This window comes from Oncorhynchus keta, chromosome 4 (assembly GCF_023373465.1).
Source record: "Oncorhynchus keta strain PuntledgeMale-10-30-2019 chromosome 4, Oket_V2, whole genome shotgun sequence".
NCBI classification, from domain to species: domain Eukaryota; kingdom Metazoa; phylum Chordata; class Actinopteri; order Salmoniformes; family Salmonidae; genus Oncorhynchus; species Oncorhynchus keta.
The window spans coordinates 54,431,629-54,448,580 of record NC_068424.1 but is presented as its reverse complement, the minus strand read 5'-3'; the positions used below and the strand labels follow the sequence as shown (position 1 = coordinate 54,448,580).

Sequence of the window (16,952 nt, the reverse complement as noted above, 5' to 3'; positions counted from 1 at the left end):
TGATTTACCTACGCAATTGCAAACGCTGGTTCTTTAAAAACATGACGTCATATTTGTGCGACTGTCACTCGTCTGTCGCGGAAAGTTTGAACACTTTGGACGAACTATAAACGTACCCATTTAAGTAAGTAACAAATGTAGTAAGGCGGTCACAAACAAATATCTAAATAGCTATTAGTATTCAGCAGGTTATCGCCGGTACCATTCTAACCAGGCATTGTCAGATAGCTAGCCTACACGCTAACATTAGCTAGCTAATTGAACTGCATCTGCATCTATCTAGCTCTGAGCACGAGTATTGTTTACTTTTCGCATGATATTGGAGTTTGTACCTAACGTTAGCCTTTTCAAGTTACTATAAAAAGGTAGAAAGAAACACCCCTCTTGATCAACACATTTGTAGCTTCTCAACATGTATGGTAAGTGCTGAATAATGATTGGATTGGCACAGTGCCCTCCAGCCGTGGCCTATACCAGAGCCTTCTACATTATATATGCAAGTATGTGGACACCCCTTCAAATGAGTGGATTCGGCTATTTCAGCCACACCCTTTGCTGACGGGTGTATAAAATCTTGAACACAGCCATGCAATCTCCATGGGAAAACAGGCAGTAGAATGTCCTTAAGGAAGAGTTCTGTGACCTTCAACATGGCACCATCATAGGATGCCAACTTTCCAACAAGTCAGTCAAATTTCTGCCCTGTGAGAGCTGCCCCGGTCAACTGTAAGCGCTGTTAATTTGAAGTGGAAATGTTTAAGAGCAATAACGGCTCAGCCGCGAAGTGGTAGGCCACACAAGCTCACAAAACGTGTATAGCACGTACAAATCCTCAGTTGCAACCCTCACTACCAAGTAACAAACTGCCTTTGGAAGCAACGTCAGCACAATAATTATTCATCGGGAGCATCATGAAATGGGTTTTTCATGGCCGAGCAGCCGCACCCAAGCCTCATAACAATGCATAGCTTCGGGTGGAGTGGTGTAAAGCTCGCCGCCATTTGACTCTGGAGCAATGGAAACGTGTTCTCTGGAGGGATGAATCACGCTTCACCATCTGGCAGTCAACGGACGATTCTGGGTTTGGTGGATGCCAGGTGAACGCTACCTGCCCGAATGCTTATGCTAACTGTACATTTAGGTGGAGGAGGAATAATGATCTGGGGCTGTTTTTCATGGTTCGGGCCCCTTAGTTCCAGTGAAGATAAATGTTAACGCTACAGCATACAATGCTATACAAAGCATACATTCCAGACGATTCTGTGCTTCCAACTTTGTGGAAACAGTTTGGGCAAGGCCCTTTCTTCAGCATGACAATGTCCCCATGCACAAAGTGAGGTCCATACAGAAATGGAATGTAGAGGTTGTTGTGGAAGAACTTGGCTGGCCTGCACAAAGCCTTTGTGCCTTTGGAACGACGACTACGAACCAGACCTAATCGCCCAACCTCAGTGCCTGACCTCACTAATGCTTTTGTGGGTGAATGGAAGCAAGTCCCCACAGCAATGTTCCAACATCTAGTGGAGAGCCTTCTCAGAAGAGGGGAGGCTGTTATAGCAACAAAGGGGGGACCAACTCCTTATTAATGCCCATGATTTTGGAATGAGATGTTTGACAAGCAGGTGTCCACATACAACTGGTCATGTAGTGTTTTTGTAAATAAAGCACTCTGCCCTAAGCTTGTCCTATCAAAGGTCATTCCAGGGATGTTCATATCCTGTGTCGTGACTTATGAGAGACCATCACTGAAATCTGACATTGCATCATCTAATAATCAGTCACATAAATCCTGTCCAGAGTGAGCTTATTACATGGCAGAGATGAAACGGACATGTCGGTGAGGTATTAAATGTTGTTCAGGCTAAATCTGACCTTTGTCTCTGTACAGCCATGGTGACTGAGGGCCCAGAGAAGACTGGTGAGGAGGGAGTGGGGGCTGGTGCTGGTGGCGGGGGGACAAGGTTTGACCTGGAGAAGGAGACTGAGCTGCGGTTCGAGGTGGAGGCCGGGGAGAAGGTGCATCTGGAGCTGCTCACAGGATTGGCGGAGGTCTTTGGCTCTGAGCTCAACCGCAACAAGAAGTACACGTTTGGACCAGGTTCCAAGATTGCTGTGTTCACCTGGCAGGGCTGTAGTGTTTCTCTCTCGGGGAAGACAGAGGTGAGAGGCTGTAGAGGAGTAACAGATGGATGAGAGGAATATGTGTTTGGCTGAAGCATCTGTTATTGTTATCTGTAACTGCTAGGAGTGACATATGCAGAAATGTGTAAATCTTTCTCTCCCAGGTGGCATACATATCAAAGGACACACCCATGCTGCTCTACCTGAACGCACACACTGCACTGGAACAGATGAGACGACAGGCGGAGAGAGACAATGAGAGGGGACCACGGGTCAGTGTTCATCTGTGTGTGTGTGTGTATTTTTGTCTGAGTGAAGTGGACTTAGGTCAGTGTTTGTGTATGTGAGAAGTGGACCTTGGTCAGAGACACACTGTACGCTCTCTTGTGTAAAAGTTGCTTCAACGTTGTGCCCCAGGTAATGGTGGTGGGGCCTACAGATGTGGGGAAGTCAACGGTGTGCAGGCTGTTGCTGAGCTACGCTGTCAGGCTGGGCAGGAGGCCCACACTGGTGGACCTGGATGTGGGCCAGAGTGGGGTGAGATCAACAAAGCAACTACATCAGCACCAATGACTATGCACAGAGAATAGTATATAGGCAGATTCATCTTTTGTGTTTGTGGATGGTGGTGTAGATACAATATTGCTACTGTTGCCTCTACTATCACTGCCATTATGCTAATAAGGACAATTACATATAGTGATTGTATTGACTGGCAGTGTCTAAGGTTAGTAATGTTGATGACCATGATACATTCCCTTCAGGTGTCAGTCCCGGGCACAATGTCAGCACTGTGTATTGAGCGTCCGGCTGACGTGGAGGAGGGGTACTCAGTACAGGCGCCGCTGGTCTACCACTTTGGTTCCACCACTCCAGGAACCAACATCAAACTCTACAACAAGGTGAAAGATGAGACAGATAACCTAATACCTTTAACCATAGAGGTTATAAACTCAGCAAAAAAAAGAAACGGCCCTTTTTCAGGACCCTGTGTTTCAAAGATAATTCGTAAAAATCCAAATAACTTCACAGATCTTCATTGTAAAGGGTTTAACCACTGTTCCCCATGCTTGTTCAATAAACCATAAACAATTAATGAACATGCACCTGTGGAATGGTCGTAAAGACACTAACAGCTTACAGACGGTAGGCAATTAAGGTCACAGTTATGAAAACTTAGGACACTAAAGAGACCTTTCTACTGACTCTGAAAAACACCAAAAGAAAGATGCCCAGGGTTCCTGCTCATCTGCATGAATGTGCCTTAGGCATGCTGCAAGGAGGCATGAGGACTGCAGATGTGGCCAGGGCAATAAATTGCAATGTCCGTACTGTGAGATGCCTATGACAGCGCTACAGGGAGACAGGACGGCCAGCTGATCGCCCTCGCAGTGGCAGACCAGTTGTATTAACACCTGCACAGGATCGGTAAATCCGAACATCACACCTGCGGGACAGGTTCAGGATGGCAACAACTGCCAGAGGAATGAGCGTTACACCGAGGCCTGTAATCTGGAGCGGGATCGATTTGGAGGTGGAGGGTCCGTCATGGTCTGGGGCGGTGTGTCACAGCATCATCGGACTGAGCTTCTTGTCATTGCAGGTAATCTTAACGCTGTGCGTTACAGGGAAGACATCCTCCCTCATGTGGTACCCTTCGGGGCGGCAGGTAGCCTAGTGGTTAGAGTGTTGGACTTGTAACCGAAAGGTTGCTGGATCGAATCCCTGAGCTGACAAGGTAAAACATCTGTCGTTCTGCCCCTGAACAAGGCAGTTAACCCACTGGCCGTCATTGAAAATAAGAATTTATTCTTAACTGACTTGCCGAGTAAATGAAAGGTGAAATTATTTTTTTCATTAAAAAAAGGCTCATCCTGACATGACCCTCCAACATGACAATGCCACCAGCCATACTGCTTGTTCTGTGCGTGATTTCCTGCAAGACAGTAATGTCAGTGTTCTGCCATGGCCAGCCAAGAGCCAGGATCTCAATCCCATTGAGCACATCTGAGACCTGTTAGATTGGAGGGTGAAGGCTAGGGCCATTCCTCCCAGAAATGTATGGAACTTGCAGGTGTCTTGGTGGAAGAGTGGGGTAACAGCTCACAGCAAGAACTGGCTAATCTTGTGCAGTACATGAGGAGATGCACTGCAGTACTTAATGCAGCTGGTGGCCACCCCAGATACTGACTGTTACTTTTGATTTTGACCCCCCCTCTTTGTTCAGGGACACATTATTCAGTTTCTGCTAGTCACATGTCTGTGGAACTTGTTCAGCTTGTCTCAGTTGTTGAATCTTGTTATGTTCATACAAATATTTACACGTTAAGTTTGCTGAAAATAAACACAGTTGACAGTGAGAGGACGTTTCTTTTTTTTTTGCTGAGTTTATTAAACCATAACTTTGTGGTTGACATTTTGCCTGGCGTATAATCTCTCTCGCCCCTCCCCATTGCTACCTTTCTCTCACTCCCCCTCCATTTCTCTCCATCTTTCTTTCCCACTGTCCCTCCTAGTTGACGTCGTGTCTGGCCGAAGTGTTCTCCCAGCGCTGTGAGGAAAACAGGAAGGCCAGTGTGGGCGGCTGCATCATCAACACCTGTGGCTGGGTGAAGGGTTCTGGCTACCAGGCCCTGGTCCACTGTGCCTCAGCCTTCCAGGTGGATGTGGTTCTGGTGCTGGACCAGGAGAGGCTTTACAACGAGTTGAAGCGGGACCTACCGCACTTCGTCCGAGTTGTGCTGCTACCCAAATCCGGAGGGGTCGTGGAGCGCTCTAAAGACTGCCGGCGTGAATCTCGGGACGAGAAGATCCGGGAGTACTTCTATGGTTTTCGCAGTGCCTTGTTCTTCCCTCACGCTTTCGACGTGCGCTTTTCTGATGTGCGCATCTACAAGATCGGAGCGCCTTCCATCCCGGACTCATGCCTGCCGCTTGGCATGTCGCAGGACGACACCCAGCTGAAGCTAGTCCCTGTGACGCCCGGTCGTGACCTCACACACCACGTGCTGAGCGTAAGCTGTGCTGATGAGGGGGAGGAGGGGGCTGGAGGGGTGCGCAGGGGTGTGCTGGAGAGCCCAGTGTGTGGCTTCGTTGTGGTGACTAACGTGGACACACAGGCACAGGTGATGACCGTGCTCTCGCCCGCCCCCAGACCCCTCCCCAGACACACACTGCTCATCATGGACATTCGCTTCATCGACCTCAAATAGAGGAGGAGAGAGGGAAAAGGCAATGGGAAGACAGAAATGCTAAATGGCTGAAATCCCTGATGGATTTGTCAAGAGGAGTTTAATTTCATTGGCACTGAGTTTGGGGCAGCAGAGCAGTATATGTTCTGACAATATTTGGTTTCACGCTCAACTGATGAGAGAGAGAAGATGACAAGTGTTGGGCAGAGAGTGAGGATAATGGAGGCGAGAGGGGGTTAGTCGGTGGAGCTGAATGGCGCTGAGGGAGGAGGAAAATGTCTGTAAATATATGTTTTTCAATTCAACTTTATCATTTGCAATGTACAGAAACTGGTGAGTGTTTTTCTACATGTTCTATCAAGAGTTGTTTTCCACATGAGACTGTTTGGTTATAAATGTTTTTTTATTGTGATTTTAATAAAATGTGCCTCTGTTGCATCTTATTTTGCCTCTGTGGTGTGTATCTACATACATTCGCTCCAGCATTGTTTTAGATTGAACCTGGGTACCAGTCTTAGCGAACATTCCATTCCTTGTACTCTGTGCCATATTCCAAAGACTGGTCTTTCTTCAATCCTCAAATATTTTCTATCATTAATTAAATTATCCAGGTCCTCAATTGAGGCCCTTCAAGGATGAAGTTTGACAAAGCATCAGAGTACATTGATACTTTTATCTCTAATCCTTTACATTTGTAGGCCCTTAATCATTAGATTTTGAAGCTAACAATTCAATGACCATAATAAATAGGTATGGTGTCAGAGGGCAACCTTGTTTTACGCCTCTTGACAATTCAAAGTTCTCAGCGACGTAACCGTTATTTATTGTTTTACATAAAGGATTGTTGTACATGACTTTTGCCCATTTTATGAGAGATTCTCCAAAATTCTAAATACACCATTTGTAATATTAAATATTATTGTAAATACATGTCTTGCATCATTTAAAAGCTTAACATCTTATTAATCCAGCCGCTGTGTCAGATTTCAAAAAGGCGAAAGCAAACCATGCAATTATCTGAGGAGAGCCCCCAACTACAAAAGTATTACTAGCATTTTCCAACCAAGCATTAGCATCACAAAAGTCAGAAAAAACAAAATTGCTTACCTTTGAAAATATTCCTCTGGTGGCAATGCTAATTGTCCTAACTCCACAGTGAATGTTAGGCTATAAAAATTGATTTTTATAAACAAAACTAACACGAAACATTTGTAAACAACTTGCGTTGGGATTTCTGTCTCATTCAAATTTGGACGAAGCATTCACGGTAAATACACACACTAAACACGTTTATCCAGTCCTGATTGGTTTCATTGCAATCCTGTTTTGTTAGTAACACAGTCACACTTGATGGCTCTTTTCCCGGGACGTATTGACTGAAACAAACCCGATTTGAAGACACCAATCAATGACATTGCGCACCAATGGAAGGAGCGGCCTATCGTTGATTGTCTATTTTGGCCCAATGACCACTGATCATCTTGAATATACGCTTATACGTGAAAGTATTCTTACTGAAACTATTTTTTTCCCCAACAGTGGCAGTGATTCTGATTATGCGCCACCAATGTCTAGTTGTCCATCCCCCTCTGAAGCTTGTTCAACCAGCCGGACCCCTGCTGTCTCTGGCTCCACACCTACCCTGCCATCTAGAGGTTTGAAGTCAGTGACAAAGACGCGGAGGTGGGGAAGACAGAAACCTGCAAACAGAGGGCCAGAGGGTCGTTGGCACTTTGTGTTGGAAGATGATGTGGAACCAATTCCACCAGTTTTTAGACCAAAAAGGCAGCCAGGACCTCACCTAGCCGTGACTGCAAAGTACAGCCTCCTTCAACTTTTTCATCTGTTTTTCACCTCGTCAGTTGTTGATTCCCTGGTGGTGAACACCAATAAGTACGGGGCTAAGAAGCAGGCAGGAAAGAAAGAAAGAGGCATGGAAGACCATTACCATGTCAGACCTTTTCTGCTTTCTTTCACTGGTCATTTACATGGGGCTGGTGAAGTTGAAAACTCTGAGGGACTACTGGTAAACGTCAGCTCTCTATCAACTGCCATTCCCCACCACTGTCATGTCTTCTATCTCATGGGAGCTTCACATCAGTGACCCAGAAGTTGATGGGCAGAATAACAAGAAGAGAGGCACAGGAAGGTTTGATAGGCTCTGCAAAATCAAACCTCTCTACCCCAGCATTGTTGAGGCCTGCAATACCTATTTTCAGCTTGCCCAGAACCTGTCCATCGATGAGAGGATGGTAGCCTCAAAGGCCAGAATCAGCATCAAACAATACATGCGTAACAAACCAACCAAATGGGGTTACAAACTGTTTGTTTTGGCTGATTCTGTGTGCGCCTACACTTGCAATGTTTTTGTTTATGAGGGGAAAACAGTTTTGCTACTGTTAATGGACTGCGTTATGATTCCGTTATGGAGCTATTGGATTTTCAACTGCTGGGGAAGGGCTACAAACTGTTTGTGGACAACTTCTACACAAGTCCTACCCTGTTTACAGAGCTGAGGAAGCGGGATGTGTGAGCTTGTGGCACCATTTGGACCAACAGAGTGGGCTTTCCAAAAACAAAGGTGAACGACATGCCTAAGTGGGCTGAGCGGGGTACCATGCGATGGATTCGTGAAGATGGCCTGCTCTTTGTAAGGTGGATGGATACCAGAGAGGTGGTCATGTGCACAACTATCCACAAGTCCTTCAGTGGCGATCACGTCGTCAGGCGTGTGAAGGACGGTAGCGGGGCATGGACCACAAAAAAATGTCCCCATTCCAGCTGCTGTGAAGGACTACAACAAGGGCATGGGAGGTGTGGACCTGTATACTACAATGTTCTCCACAAGACCATGAAATGGTACAAGACATTTTTCTATCATTTCATTGACTTTGCTGTGGCGAATGCCTTCATCCTCCAGAAGGAAATGGCCAAGAGCTGTGGACAGCCCCCCATCTCACAGCTAGCCTTCAAGGTGCTGCTCATCTAGGAGCTTGCTAGCTACAGCAAGTCCACTGTAGCACCTTCTGTCCCCTCTACCTCTGTCCCTTCTGCTCCAACCAGTGGTGTTCACCTGCCCAGATTCATCTCTGCAGGCATAAATGTGCCTCAGGGCAAAAAGGGCACAGTAGGGAGACATAGTTGTGCCCTTTGTCACAGGAAATGCCCCATCACCTGCACCACCTGTTCAGTAAGCCTCTGCTTTACAGCAGAAAGAGACTGCTATGCCAGTCTCCAGATATCAACCCCATAGAAAATCTTTGGAGGGAGTTGAAAGTCCGTGTTGCCCAGCAACAGCCCCAAAACTTCACTGCTCAAGAGGAGATCTGCATGGAGGAATGGGCCAAAATACCAGCAACAGTGTGTGAAAACATTGTGAAGACTTACAGGAAACGTTTGACCTCTTGTTATTGCCAACAAAGGGTATATAACAATGTATTGAGATAAACTTTTGTTATTGACCAAATACTTATTTTCCACCATAATTTGCAAATAAATTCATAAAAACATCCTACAATGTGATTTTCTGGATTTTTTTCTAATTTTGTCTGTCATAGTTGAAGTGTACCTATGATGAAAATTACAGGCCTCTCATCTTTTTAAGTGGGAGAACTTGCACAAATGGTTGGCTGACTAATTACTTTTTTGCCCACTTTATGAGTTAAGTTGGCTTGAAAAGTATGGCAATAGTTGAAAATGGCTGTCTAGCAATGATCAACAACCAACCTGACAGCTTGAAGAATTAAAAAAATAATAAATGTGCAAATATTGTACAAAGCTTTTCGAGACTCACAGCTGTAATCGTTGTCAAAGGTGATTCTAACATGTATTTTTTTATTTATTTAATCAGGTATGCTAGTTGAGAACAAGTTCTCATTTACAACTGCGACCTGGTCAAGATAAAGCAAAGCAGTGCAAGACAACCAACAACACAGAGTTAAACATGGAATAAACAAACATACAGTCAATAATACAATAGAGAATGTCTATATACAGTGTGTGCAAATGAGGTAGGATAAGGGGGGTGAGGCAATAAATAGGCCATTGTGGCAAAATTATTACAGTATGGCAAATTAAACACTGGTGTGATAGATGTGCAGAAGATGAGTGTGCAAGTAGCAGTACTGGGGTGCAAAGTAGCAAAATAAAATAAATAACAATATGGTGATAACGTAGTTGGATGGGCTATTTAGAGATTGGCTATGTACAGGTGCAGTGATCTGTGAGCTGCTCTGACAGCTGGTGCTTAAAGCTTGTGAGGGAGATATGAGTCTCCAGCTTCAGTGATTTTTTTGCAGTTCATTCCAGTAATTGGGAGCAGAGAACTGGAAGGAAAGGCGGCTGAAGGAGGAATTGGCTTTGGGGGTGACCAGTGAAATATACCTGCTGGAGCATGTGCTTCGGGTGGGTGCTGCTATGGTGACCAGTGAGCTGAGATAAGGCGGGGCTTTACCTAGCAACCTTGTAGATGACCTGTATTGACTCAGGGGTGTGAATACTTATGTAAATAAGATATTTATGCATTTCATTTTCAATACATTTGCAAATAAGTCTAAAAACATGTTTTCACTTTGTCATTATGGGGTAGTGTGTGTAGATAGGCGAGGGAAAAAAATATTTGATTCATTTTGAATTCAGGCTGTAACACAATAAAATGTGGAATAATTCATGGGGTCTGAATACTTTCTGAAGGCACTGTGCATTTGTATTTATTTCGACTTATTTAAATAGGCAAGTCAAATTCTTATTTACAATGACGGCCTACCCCGGCCCTCCCCTCCCCTAAACCGGACGACGCTGGGACAATTGTGCGCCGCCCTATAGGACATACTACAATTCCAATCACAAAACGTATTCACGTTGATTTTAAGCCTCAAAATACAACAACTTGCGTGGTTAACAGCTACATTTTTTTTTGTGTGGGGGGGGCTTTATAATGCTAATTCTATTTTCTAGGCTCCACATGTTGCCATGTAAACTATTGATGTTATTTCCAACAACCAATGAGCAAATCCGTTGGAAATCAGGATGCATAGCTAGATATTAAACGTTGAAAGGCCAGTCTCTCGCAAATGACATGAGTGGAATAATAGCTATACAGCCTGGTACTCAGACAGACTATTGTAGATGTGCCTCTGTTGCAAAGCTGTAACCTGCTTTAGATAACGGGACCACTGTCCCGAGCGACCTCTGGCATGTTGAAAGCTTTCAAAATATGTCTGTAATCCCCGCCCAAGGCCACACCGACTCCACAGATAGAACAAGGAGCGCAGACTCACAGGGAATGACGCTAATCTCAATCACTGATTGGACAAATGTCCCAAATTAATGGAGCGAGGGCAGTTCCGGGATTCCAACATTGGCCTAGCAATTAGCCAACTAGCCGCGGGACCGAAACGCACTCTTAAGTACTTGAAAACATCAGCCCTGGACGTCAGGTATGGCTTGTTTGGTGAATTGCTTCTTCCAATAATATCTAAGTAGCTAATTTAACTGACAGTTTATAGTAGTACTGTCTCAAGCGGTGATCAAACAAACTTACCCTGCCTTGGTTTAAGTTAGCTAGCTAACGTTAATGCATTGGATTTCTTGCAGTTTCACAACGGCGCTCAATACGTTATATTAGCCTCTTGTCATTTTGTTACATTTGCAGGTTTGGACAAGTACAATATCTTGATAGCTAGTTACCTAGCATACACGGCTGAGTCCAACGTTATCTGTGTTTAACATTGATGGAACATGTAATCGAACAGATTTGATAGAAGAGAGGTGCTGTCTGTCAGACTCGACGTCACTCACAGTCAGTATGTTTGGAAATGTGATTATGGTCAGGTGTACGGCAATGCTGAAGAAGATGGCTTGCTAGCTAACGTGACAATGGCCTGACACTGACTGGAGTAGAGTCAGGGTACTCTGAACGGGGAGATTTCAGGATTCACAGCCATTGAAGAAGGGGAGATTTACTGTGTTACAAAGATTATTAGTCGTCTGCTAATTGAGTGGGGCACATACCCTCGTTCATCAACCTCCAGCAGCCTTTCTTCCACAGATACAGTGTGTAGAGAAGGTAGGGAGGGCTGTTCTGGTGCTAATATGGGCGGTGTTCACTTTGAATAGATTATATACATATTTTGTATTTGTATGTCAGGTGTTGATTGTATCGGTATGTAACTTTGCACCTCTGTCATAGGGGGTGTAGAGTTTAACGCCAACTAGCTGGGTTGTTGAAGATTGTGGTGCTCAGGTTCCATTATATAGTCCAGCGCATAAGAACAAAATATACTCAATCGTGCATTTGATACAATTAGTGAACTTGGTACACAAATACTAAATACCTTAAGGAACCTTTTAAAGGTTGGAGGCAGTCTGCGAAGCCTATCATTCAATCAGGGTGGCCATTTTAATAAAATGGCTGCTGTCATTTCGATTTTCTGTTAGAAGAAAAGGGTGTTATCATTACAAACAATATCAAAATGACTAATGTTATCTACCTACTAAATAAACCACAAATCATATAGACAATATTTCTGACCATAAGTGCTCCCGAGTGTGCAAGAGGGGTCACTGCAGTACCTGGTTCGAATCTAGGCTGCATCACATCCGGCCGTGATTGGGGGTTGAATCACGGACAGCGACTACGTGGGGGAAGAAATGGTTGACTTTGATTTCACACACTGCTAGGGCATGTCAAAAGAAGTACTTTTGGCTATAGTGCATCACTGATTTTGTCCATTACCTCCCTGACTGCCATTTATATTATGGCTGCCAACCAGCTGCATGTGGCCATATTGGACTAGATTCACTTGGCCATATCTCCATAATTAATTGGTGCATACAGCCTAGCCTTGTTGCAAACCAGCTTTCATGGCAGAATTGAGCTAGAGGGGTCGGAACCCTGTAAATCAGTGATGCCTCGCAACACGTCAAGCCAATCAAATGCGTTTTATTTGTCACATGCTTAGTCTACACATTTTGTTTACGAACAGTGAAATGCTTACTTACGGGTCCTTTTCCAACAATGCAGAGTTAAAGATAATAGAAATAGTGACTCGAGGAATAAATCACCTTTGGCAGCAATTACAGCCTTGAGGGTATGATGCTACAAGCTTGGCACACCTGTATTTGTGGAGTTTCTCCCATTCTTCTCTGCAGGCCCTCAAGCTCTCAGGTTGGATGGGGAGCGTTGCTGCACAGCTATTTTCAGGTCTCTCCAGAGATGTTCGATTGGGTTCGAGTCTGAACTCGGGCTGGGCCAGTCAAGGACATGGAGACTTGTCCTGAAGCCACTCCTGCACCATCTTGGCTGTGTGCTTAGGGTCGTAGTCCTGTTGGAAGGTGAACATTTGCCTCCAGTCTGAGGTCCTGAGCACTCTGGAGCAGGTTTTCATCAAGGATCTCTGTACTTTGCTCCTTTCATCTTTTCCTCGATCCTGACTAATCTCCCAGTCCCTGCCACTGAAAAACATTCACACAGCATGATGCTGCCACCACCATGCTTCACCGTAGGGATGGTGCCAGGCTTCCTCCAGATGTGACACTTGACATTCTTGGCGAACTCCAAGCAGGCTTTAGTGTCTTTTACTGAGGAGTGGCTTCCGTCTGGCCACTACCATAAAGACCTGACTAGTGGAGTGCTGCAGAGATGGTTGTCCTTCTGGAAGGTTCTCACATCTCCACAGAGGAACTCTGGAGCTCTGTCAGAGTGACCATCGGGTTCTTGGTCACCTCTCTGACGAAGGCCCTTCTCACCCGATTGCTCAGTTTGTCCAGGCTGCCAGGTCTAGGAAGAGTCTTGGTGGTTCCAAACTTCTTCCATTTAAGAATGACGGCGGCCTCTTTGTTCTTGGGGACCTTTAATGCTGCAGACATTTTTTTGCACCCTTCCCCAGATCTGTGCAGCTTCACAATCTTGTCTCAGAGCTCTATGGACAATTCCTTCCACCTCATGGCTTGGTTTTTGTTCTGACATGCACTGTCAACTGTGGGACCTTACATAGACAGGTGTGTGCCTTTCCAAATCAGGTCCAATCAATTGAATTTACCACAGGTGTACTCCAGTCAAGTCATAGAAAGCTCAAAGCTCATAGCTCAAGGATGATCAATGGAAACGGGATGCACATGAGCTCAATTTCGAGTCTCCTAGCAAAGGGTCTGAATACTTATTTCTGTTTTGTACTTTTAATACATTTGCAAAAGAAATCATCTAAACCTGTTTTTGTTTCGTTATTATGGGGTATTGTGTGGTGTGTGTGTGTAGATTAAGGATTTATTTTATTTGATCCATTTTAGAATGAGGCTGTAATGTAGCAAAGTGAAGGTGCACTGTATGTACTTATAGGTAGGGTAGGGGTGAACTCACTAGGCAACATGATAGATGGACAGTAACAGCAGTGTAATGTGGTCAGTGAGTTAGTGTGGCATCAGTATGCATGTGTGTGTTCAGCAGAGAGAAGTTTAACCTATTTTAACAAAATACTTTTTAGACCTTTCAGCTTTCACACAAAGTAAAAGTCTAAACTTATCACGGCAACTGGTTTGATTATGAGCCTACCAGAGAGTCTTGTAAAGCCTTTGTTTAGTCTTTGCTGTAATAGTCACATTTATTTCTGAATGCAATTTCTGAAATGGAACAGTTTACTTATTGTTTACACTAATTATTCAAGGGTCACATTATTTTATAACATGCTTGATTGCATTTCAAAACATGAATGACTCATATGCTGTGTGATTACATGTACGGATGATTGATTGATACAGTAGCCTATACAAGTATTGAAGTAAAGAGTGTAAACAACACTAAATACATTTTAAGTAATAATAACACAGGTTTGTCTCTCCTCATTTGATAATACAGAAATTAACCACCATATCACACAGGTCAGAGTTATACTTAAACTGAATCTTTATTAGTGAGAGCTTTGCAATGGCTGGTCGACGAAGCACACTTAGATGATTTGTTGAGAGCCCCGAGACAAAAGTACAAAGGTATTTTATAGCCAAGATACACCCCTTTCAACCTACATGATGAACAACAGATATATAGAATGGGTCACAAGGTTAAGATTTGTATGAAAGATACCGGTAATATTGTATGGGTTCCTGCATGTGACCAGCTGCTATAGCACTGCCTCAGCCTCCTTCCAAGAAACATAGCACTGTCTCCCATTTCAACCTCCAACATATTTTCTAAGCACACTCGCAATTTGTCTGCATAGGTTATGATACACAGTCACCTGCACGAACCCATGAAGAAAAACAAAAAATGCATACAGTTTGAGATTCAAAGCTATATCTTCAAAGACATTGTAAAGCACATATTTAATGCATAGTGCAGTGCATGCAACAATGGAGTTTAATAAAATAAGCTTTAGTTATCCATCACACTCCAATGGATCAGCATGGTATGGTGGAAATGACTTTCCATCCCAGAAACTAAAATTAGCATAGCTTGTTAGACAAATCCAGGTAGTGTGACTCCTGGTTAAAGTGAAATGTATTGTTCTGGCGTCCATTTCGTTGACTTCAGATAGCTTTACAGTGGATGGCCATGATAATGTCCCAATTTCAATGTCTCACCTGAGCCGCCATCACCTTTACCACCCATTTATGTCTTGTCCTTTCGTCTACCAGAAACATAAGAGAAGTTTAGAACAGATTTCTCCCCATGCCCACTCTGCGTGGACTCCTCTCACACTCCTGAGGAAAAGTCATGAGAGAAAAGCAGTTGATAGCTTAGATGGGATGCTGTACACCGGTTTCTGTCTTGGACTCATTTCTCTCGGTAGAAGTGGCGCGGACAGGGCCGTATTGAACGCCTTTGTCGCTCTTCTTCAGCCAGTTAGAGGGGGGGTTTGAGGTATACACACTGTTCGGTCCAATTATCTCTTCCATGCATTAAGATACCGTCTGATGTCACTTTTCATGATAACCTCGAGAGGACAGATCAGAACAACAGTTTAGTTCAGTTCATTAATCTATATGATAAATTATTGATTTTACCAATTATTCTTAATACAAATTTCTAAACATATGCCAAGGAGAATAACAACACATTATTCTTTCAATTTGGCTTATACTCCCCATCACACTGTCAACTCTTATCGCAGAGCCACGGGATCAGGAAGTTAGACCTCGAACCCATCGGGAATAGAACAGAACAAACAACGCAACAATACACTCCTTCACACATCACTTCATACACTCCTACACATCTGTCAAGGTGTGTAAACTTCAATCCAAAACCTCAGAGGACTGTTCCCTCCCCCATTTGTGACACAACTCCCCATATGAGTAATGTGTAAATAAACACTACTGGTCAATTAAATTTTGTATTTTTTTTTACAAAAAACAAATCAAATTAAAATCACGACTCTTAAGAACTCCATAAAGAAAAAGTAATTGTGCCCATATGGTCATAGGAAAATAAACTTAAGGCAGCCTACCCTTAGTCAAAGGCAACGCCCTCTCCTTCTTCACATTGGTCCAAATTACAAATATGGCTAAGAACTATAAACTTCATGATAATTATCAATATTACAAAATACCTTTAAATCAGTGTTACAAATGACCTTAAATTCATTGTCCAAATGGATTTCCAATGAGGGTGATCAAACCACAATGGACAGTCATGACCATGACCATACAAACCCTTCAAAGAAGTGTTTCTTACTATATTACACAAATGAATGAAAAACAGCCAAACATTTAATACATGTTGTTTCGCAGGTTTCCAGTACATTATTTTTTATCAAAATAATTCACGTGTTAAATTCAAACTCAGAAAATGAAAAACTTCTGAAAATTCCATGTGTGAGCGCCTTTAAGATACCTTGGTACTAAAACAAATGGAAAACTCACGAAAACCGAAGGAAATAGAACACACATCAAACATAGTATTTTAAAAACACCAACAAATAGTCAAGTGTTTTGTGTGTGGGTATTTGCAAACTTTAAGGTAAAAACAAACAAAAATGGCCAGGCCTTACATCATTTGGTATTTTACAGCCTTGATCTCACTCACTCTTCCCAAGATTATAGCCCCAGGAAACATTTCAAAGAGAGACAATAAAACCCACATTTTCCCAGAAAAAAACACAAAACATTTTGTCAGCATTCACTCTACACCGATTCAGCAAACCAAAAGTTTTAACTACAAACAAAACCTGATAATAATAAGTCCACTGTACTCCCTCAAATCACTAATCATTAGTTTTAAACTTCCTCAATGTTTATGTTCTTAATCTAACATGCGCTACCCTTAGACATAATTATCCTGGTATCGTTACTAGACCAACACAAGAACTCACTACTGTAATGGTCCAGGTGACAAAGTGGCTCAGGGACTCATGTGTGCATCTCGATGTAAAAAAAAAAAAAAAAACCTGTCTGCATGTTCCTCACAAAGAGGACAACTGATGCCACTGAGCCAGATGTCTGTGTCAGGGGAAAAGCTCCAGGTGGTAGCCAATTTTAAGTACCACGTTATCATACTTGATTCCAATCTCCATTTTAAAAAAGCAAATGAAAAAGGTAACTCAAATAACCAAATTCAACCTAGTTAATTTCCAATACATATGAAATTGTTTGAAGACAGAGGTAGTAAAACTGTACTTCAAATCTGATACTCCCCCACTTATTATA

General features: G+C 43.4%; 1 protein-coding gene across 2 annotated transcripts; it reads left to right on the top strand.

Annotated features, from left to right (window-relative positions):
• Positions 1 to 53: 53 nt before the first annotated feature.
• On the top strand, positions 54 to 5,755 carry LOC118378160 (polyribonucleotide 5'-hydroxyl-kinase Clp1-like). 2 transcript variants are annotated; one of them, XM_035765125.2, is made up of 6 exons: positions 54 to 124; positions 1,889 to 2,160; positions 2,286 to 2,393; positions 2,539 to 2,658; positions 2,886 to 3,023; positions 4,638 to 5,755. In XM_035765125.2, exons 2-6 carry the CDS (start codon positions 1,891 to 1,893, stop codon positions 5,331 to 5,333), a joined length of 1,332 nt encoding a protein of 443 aa, XP_035621018.1. In that variant the 5' UTR covers positions 54 to 124; positions 1,889 to 1,890; the 3' UTR covers positions 5,334 to 5,755. The 2 variants fall into 2 exon arrangements, with proteins under 2 accessions (XP_035621018.1, XP_035621008.1); XM_035765115.2 differs by lacking the exon at positions 54 to 124 and adding an exon at positions 133 to 419.
• The last annotated feature ends 11,197 nt before the right edge of the window (positions 5,756 to 16,952 follow it).